The 7,401-nt window shown below is 43.7% G+C and overlaps 1 protein-coding gene across 2 annotated transcripts; it reads left to right on the forward strand.

Moving 5' to 3' along the window:
- The first annotated feature begins 204 nt into the window (after window positions 1-204).
- On the forward strand, window positions 205-6,443 carry prmt1 (protein arginine methyltransferase 1). 2 transcript variants are annotated; one of them, XM_065965039.1, is made up of 10 exons: window positions 205-274; window positions 1,990-2,076; window positions 2,166-2,321; window positions 2,405-2,468; window positions 2,549-2,691; window positions 2,871-2,958; window positions 3,643-3,758; window positions 4,078-4,228; window positions 4,679-4,800; window positions 4,996-6,443. In XM_065965039.1, the coding sequence occupies exons 1-10, from the start codon at window positions 248-250 to the stop codon at window positions 5,077-5,079; spliced, it is 1,038 nt and encodes a 345-aa protein (XP_065821111.1). In that variant the 5' UTR covers window positions 205-247; the 3' UTR covers window positions 5,080-6,443. The 2 variants fall into 2 exon arrangements, with proteins under 2 accessions (XP_065821111.1, XP_020505267.3); XM_020649611.3 differs by having other exon boundaries at window positions 217-274; window positions 1,981-2,076.
- Window positions 6,444-7,401: the final 958 nt, after the last annotated feature.

Consider the following 7,401-nt stretch of genomic DNA (forward strand, 5'->3'; position numbering starts at 1 on the left):
TCATTATTAAATATAATTAATTATATATATATATATTAATTTATATGAATTCAAGGTGAACAAGGGTCAACTTATCTCTTTTCTGTAAGTCGCAGTCAAATATTCAGATTCAAAGAAAGTGACTGATCGCAGTGGGCGGGGTCTTCAGTCCTGCTGTCCAATCAGAAGTCAGAGTTGGATGTCGTGGGCGGGATGAGGTATGATCCTTGAAGCTCACGAGCTTCACGCAGTCAGGCAGGAGATCGAAATGGCGGCACCAGCAGAGAGGATGGAGGTAAGGTCTTACAGCAGGAAACACTAAATATACTGCTTTAAATTATGTTTTTATTTTATTAATTAACTCTGATTTAAACTGATTTATGAAACATGTCTGAGTGTTTTAAAACCGTCTGAAGTCGAGCTTCGTGTCGTTACGTTCTCTGAAGAAAGAGATGCGACCATTTTAACTTCTGAAGAGTCTCATTCATTTAAAACACACGCAGTTCAGAGATGATTCAAACTCTAGAGACGTTTACGCTTCAATGTCTGTGTTAATGTAAATGTATAGTTATCAGAGTACCCACAGACACGGGGTGTTAAGCCGGGGTGAAAGTGTAAAAAAGCGGCCGGCTGAGTCTCATCAGCCGGAGGGACCGCATGGAGACGAACGTGTTAGCATGTTAGCTTGAGGATGCTGCCTCATTCTCCGTCTGCTTCAACGCTGCTCCACTGTTAGCCACTGTTAGCTCCCGCTGTTAGCCACCATTAGCTGGTGATGCTACACTCATGCGCACATCTGTCCCCACAGTGAGCGGCTTCATTAGTGGTAAACAGTTAATTGACCTCGGCTCTTACGTCCATTTGTGTGATTTATGACTCATTAGGAGGTCAGAAGGTGAAGTCTAACACCTTGTAGGTAACTTTGCGGGACTCCGTTACATGCGTGTCGGCGCCACCGGCTGCAGTTTAAAGGCCTGCTGGTCGGTAGGTCTTACCGGGGATTAGTGGTGATGGTTAGACTGTCGGTGTCTCTGTGTGGGGTTAACGGTGTGTGAGGTTAACGGTGTGTGAAGAGCGAGGCCTGAAGCTACCCCATCACTCTCAGGTTAAGCACCATGTGCTCCACCTTTGTGCTCCGAGGAGGCTGGCCTGGTTACAACTTGGCCAACACAGAAACCCTCATAACTCTTAATTTAATAATTTAATTAATCTAATCAGTACCCAGATGAAGAACTAAGATACTCAAATTAACCTGAGGGTGCAGGACGCGTCCTCAATGGTTTAATTGTGTTTGCCGATATCTGCTTTGTTACTTATCACCCTCAGGCTACATAAATCGTCTGTTTGAACATAATATTTAAAAAGCTAAAAAAGACCTCGCTGTGATTAAGAGTGCTCAAACAAATATAATAAATTACTTGACATTGAACAAAAGCAATTTAATCATCAAATGTTTATCAAGATTACCCACAATCATAAACGTATGAAACAGATTATCGACAGCCAGATCTTCCTCCAGGTCATTTATCATCATCAGTAGCTCCTGGTATCAGGAGCAGCAAACTTCAACACCGTTTTCATATCTACACTCCTGAAAACTTCTAGATAATTCCCGGAGGACTGCTCCAGAAATCCTTACGCAAGATATGGTGTTTAAAAAACACAATGGAAGTGGAGTACGAAGCAGCAATGTCCACAACGCTTTCATAAGAATATTTGTCTTTATATCAATGCTGCGTGTAGTTCAACAGAATCACAATCTGAACTAAACCTAAGTGGCTCAGGCCCCGCCCACTGACACCTCAGCACACCTGTGCGATCCCTGTGTGATGTGGTAATGACACATGTGAAGTTGTCTGCAAAAAGCCTTTTTTTTTTGGTAATTTAGAGTAAAATGAGCACTTCCAATATTACTTTGAATGTCCTGGCCAACAGAATCCATCTGAAAATGTGTTGCATGTTGTGATGTAACAGTGTGTAACTGTGTGTGTCTCTGTTGAGGTTTCTCAGGGGGAGAGCTCAGCCAAGCCTTCAGCCGAGGACATGACATCAAAGGATTACTACTTTGACTCCTACGCCCACTTTGGCATCCACGAGGTGATTTCTTTGAAAATAAACTCACTAAAGCAGCTTCATATTTACCACAAATAAAAGCTTTAACCCAGTGTGTGTTTGTGTGTCTGTAGGAGATGCTGAAGGATGAAGTCCGTACCCTGACGTACCGTAACTCCATGTTTCACAACAAACACCTGTTCAAAGATAAGGTGGTGCTGGATGTAGGCAGCGGGACGGGAATCCTCTGCATGTTTGCAGCTAAAGCCGGAGCCAAGAAGGTTATAGGGGTACGTACTGAGACATGTGGATCCATGTGTAGGCAGTGTCTTCTTTCAGGTTGCACAGTGAGTTTAAACTGTTGTTGTTGCAGATCGAGTGCAGCAGCATCTCAGACTACGCTGTGAAGATCGTGAAGGCCAACAAGATGGATGATGGTGAGTGAGCAGATTCAGAGCTGAGGGGAAACTTGGTGTCAGGATCAGGGAGTAATCATCTTCTCTTTTTGGGTTTGAAGTTGTGACCATCATCAAGGGGAAGGTGGAGGAGGTGACTCTGCCTGTGGAGGGAGTAGACATCATCATATCGGAGTGGATGGGTTACTGCCTCTTCTACGAGTCCATGCTCAACACGGTCATCTACGCCAGGGACAAGTGGCTGGTACGACCTCGTCCGTTTGAATATTTGACAGACTGTAGATATTTCTGTAGAAGAAGCACTCTGATCCAGATCTCAGAATCTTTCTCTTTAAGTTGTAAATCTGTGTTTAGATGCTTCTGGTGAGTTGAAACCGGAACATGTTTGAGCTGTAGTCTGAACAGTCTTTTCTTTTCCAACAGAAACCAGACGGACTCATCTTCCCCGACAGGGCGACTCTTTACGTCACCGCCATTGAAGACCGGCAGTACAAGGACTACAAAATCCACTGTGAGTACCGAAGCTGCCACACGTCAGATCTACCTTTTTATAATGACTCGTTATTTCTATCTGAAGCAACATAAAACCTTGATTAAATGGATGTGACATTATTATGGCCAGTAAAAAAAAAACGTGTGCTTGGCTGTGGAGTCGACCCTGCCGGCTTACTGTGCTGTGATTGGTTCTCCTGGCTTATTGGTTAAAGCCTCTTTGCTCTCACACAGGTGTTTAATTATTCTGATTAGACCATGACAGGTTATAAATATGTCAAGTCCTCCTTCCCTAACCAAATCAGTTTCTCCAAATCTAACTGGTTAATGGTGCTGTCAGTTATTTTGGCCACGCCCACATATTCCTGACAACATGTTTTGACTCTGTCTCTTTTTAAAACTTACCTAAACATGACCAGGAATGAGGTTAAAGGTCACAGTGTGGTTATTTTTAGTTTGAAGTCAAACAGGATCTTTACCTTAATGTGACTGTGTCAACATGTAATCCTGGCTGAGAGTCCTGAAGGTAGTGCTCTGTATCAGCCAATCACAGGGCAGGGATGACAGGTCCTCTGTTTGGAGGGAAAAGATGCCTTCTGGGAGGATTATAGTCTAGTTATGATTCAGTGATCCTGTGCTGTGAGGAGACTACATCTGCAGTCAAGAGTCCCTGTGTGTTAATGATCTGACCTTTCTGTGTCAGGGTGGGAGAACGTGTACGGATTCGACATGTCGTGCATTAAGGAGGTGGCGATAAAGGAGCCCCTGGTGGATGTAGTCGACCCTAAACAGCTGGTCAGCAGCGCGTGTCTCATCAAGGTGGGTGGATTCTGATGATTCCAATGATAATCAATAATAATAATTTATCATACCAAGTCACTTTAATCATCACTTGTCGTCATCAATACTGTCTCAATTCCCTGCATAGTTAACTTCATCATTTTTGTACTGTATATACCACCTGTTTTTATTTTTATTTATCTTATCTATTCTGTTTAATGTGTATTTTGAGCTTTTTTGTCTGTGGTGCTGCAACGCCTGAATTTCCCCTCTGGGGATTATAAAGTATTATCCTATCCTAAATATGTGTGTATAAAGGAGAATTGTGTGATCTAACTTTGACCCCATCTGTTTTCAGGAGGTGGACATCTACACGGTGAAGGCGGACGACCTCACCTTCACCTCGCCGTTCTGCCTGCAGGTGAAGAGGAACGACTACATCCACGCTCTGGTCACTTACTTCAACATCGAGTTCACTCGCTGCCACAAGAGGACCGGATTCTCTACCAGTAAGTGAACACACCACACACCTGTTGTCTTAACACTTGTATCCTGAACCTGACTGATCGCTGTGCAGCATTTACCCAGCAGGCAGTTTGTCTCATTAGCTCTGACTGGAACAAACACGGCTGAACATCTAGTCAAACTCTGTGACATATCTGCTCGTTCCACTTGGTTCTGAATCAGTATCATGAACATCCGCAGGCCAATACAGGGGAATAAAAGCAGACAGTTTAAGAAGTCTGTCAAGTACACTCCTACAAACTAATCGAGCAGGCATTTAAGAATAAGGTCTCCTTCTGATAGGGTTAGACTGCACTGACCTGATGGAGCCTGCAGGTGGATCCTCTGTGTGCTACAGGTTCTTGGATCTTGTGGCCCTCAGTCTGTATTATTTGGAGGTGTATGTTGTGGACTGTTGACACACTGTATTAATGGAGCCTGTTTCCCTCTGTCAGGCCCAGAGTCTCCTTACACTCACTGGAAGCAGACTGTGTTCTACCTGGATGATTACCTGACTGTGAAGACTGGAGAGGAGATCTTTGGCACCATCAGCATGAAGCCTAACGTCAAGAACAACGTAAGCTGAGTTTATTTAAGGAGGATTGTTCATGTTAAGTTCTCAGTTTTGATCACTCGTCATTCACATCATTTGTTACATTCCAACTGAACTTTAAATCTGTACTCGTCCAGATCGACACTGACAGTTTAGTTCTCTGAATGCCCCGTCGGACAGAAATGTGTGCCGTCTGACGTGTGGTTTTTTTGTCCGCAGAGAGACCTGGACTTCACCGTCGACATCGACTTCAAGGGTCAGCTGTGCGAGGTGTCCAAGACGTCAGAGTACCGGATGCGCTAGTCTTCGTCTGTTCAGAGTCTGACGCTCGTCTGCAGCAACATTTTAAAGACTCTTCTTCTTTTTCTCATTTTCTCGTTCAAACAGTATTTAAAGGTTTCACCTCCTCGGGGTCTAAGTACATTGCCGTGGTGATTCATTGTACCGTAGTCTCTCAGCAGAGTGTGTGTCTGCTGTTTGAGTCGTCTTCTTCCGGGGTTTGTTTTGTTGGTTCTCGTCATGAGCATGTGTCCATGTCAACATGAACACAGCGGCCCTGTTCACACATCTGCAGAGTCACTGTTCGCTCTCCTTAACCCTCCCCCTCCCCTCCTTAGAAAACACACACCCCTCCAACACACACTTTGTTAAACATGAGTCTGTGTGCTCTGCTTCCTCATCTGTTAGTGCTGTAGGTCTGCGAGTCTTTAGATTCATGTTTACTTTAAACCCCGCCTCCACCACGTGTACAATTCATAGACTCGAAGCTGTTCAGACCAGAACCAGCCGAGTGTGTGAATGCAGTGCAGAGATGTAGAGTTATTACAGCAGCAGTGAGTCAAATAGAGCTGCAAAAATCTGCTGTGATTCATGCTCTTAAAGCCCCACCCCTAATGTTACTTTTGAACGGCTGTAAAAAGTAGAAATTAAACCTCGACTAAGAATACGAGCTGTGAGAACTTAAAGGCTGAACAACACGAGCAGAAGGTCTTTTATTTGTTCCAGACTTCTTCTTTGTGTTCTTCTGTCAAAGATTCAAAGTCCAGTAACGCTGCCTGCACTGTGTCCTTAAAACAAGCTACACACTGACTCTACACACGGCTGGTTGACTGCATGCTGACCTTCATAGTGTGTAGTTTAAGCATGTAGTAAATGAAACACACACACACAGCTTACTGTAACAATTAAACAAAACCTCCTGCAGAGATCCCCCCACACATACACGTTACATAAATCCTGCAGCGGTGTGTGTGTCTCCTCCTGCACACTGTGAAATGAACTGTATTTGTGGTTATGACTGTAAACCCGTTCAGAGTTGTCGTGTAGTCTGCATTTGGAACGCGGTGCATCAGAGACTCTGCACATGCTCGGTTGATCTCTGAGGTGTTGCTGCTGCGTCGTGCATGAAGTCTGAGCTGCAGAAATGTTCCCTCCATCAGATCCCGCTGCAGCCTGTAGTTCGAGTTAAAGGTGGACCTGAAGAGAAGGGGGTCTGGCTCTCGTGTGTGTCAGTGTACAGAAACAGTGTGTGTCTGTCTAAACAGTAGTAACCATGTCGTCCTCTGCAGAGTCAGCTCCGTCTCACACCATCTTATTTTTCTTTTTTTTTGTATTTTGTTTTGCCGCTGCTGCGTTTTTTTTAATAAACTAATAAACTGTAAATGTAACTTCTTGCATTGACTCCTTTTTACAAACAAAACATGACTTTACTTTACTGTCAAACCTGAGTGATCACAAGTCACCTGAAGATGTCCTTACACACTAGTCTGTCTCCATGGTAATGTGTAAAACAACAGGAGGTCAAACCTCTAAGAGACGCTTCAGTCTGCAGCAGTAATTTAATGTGTTAAACTTTATTAAGGATCATTGTAAACTTTGAACCAGCAGGGGGCAGCAGAGGACGAGGTAGTATCAGATACTGATCAACAGGATTCAATGAAAGCTGTGATGGCTTCATAAAGTACCAAACAAACTGCCATGTAGCTCTGCCCCCTGTAGCTCCTCCCACAGTCTAATGAGCTATAACTGTCCTTGTGGTTATTATGAGATGGAATGACAGGAAACTGTTTCCCAAGTTATCAGCTCATGTTTCCTGCACCCTCTCCTTAATCTCACATTGTTGTCTCCACACACACACACAAAGTAACAGGAACAACACACAGAAACCCAGGATGGACGGTTTAACCTGTAAACATCTTTAATCGTTTTTTCAGAAAACCGATTAAGTTAAACTCTGAAGGACTGAGGCTCCAGAGAGTCTCCGTCTCCTTCCTGTGACATCAACTCAAATATATTTCACTTATTTGCCTGAAAAGCAGGAAACTCTAAATCATGTTCAGGTTCAAGTCTTAATTCATAGCTGAAGTGTCACATGACCAGAGTTTAAAAAAACTTTGATATGAGTAAAAATCAAATAATATAAATACCTGTTTGTTGCCACGGCAACAGTAGTTCTCAAAAGTTGCAAGAAATGTGCTGCACTCTGCTGAGTGACTTAAATGAAATGTGATCATTTACAAATTTACAGTGTCACCAAGAGGGGGAGGAGCTTAACAGCCAGGTGAAAACAAGAAATATAGAAACACATATAAGACGCAACCACTGCCGCCACAGTGTTCGGCTGCA

The sequence above is a fragment of the Labrus bergylta genome, chromosome 16 (assembly GCF_963930695.1).
Source record: "Labrus bergylta chromosome 16, fLabBer1.1, whole genome shotgun sequence".
In the NCBI taxonomy this organism is placed as follows: Eukaryota; Metazoa; Chordata; class Actinopteri; order Labriformes; family Labridae; genus Labrus; species Labrus bergylta.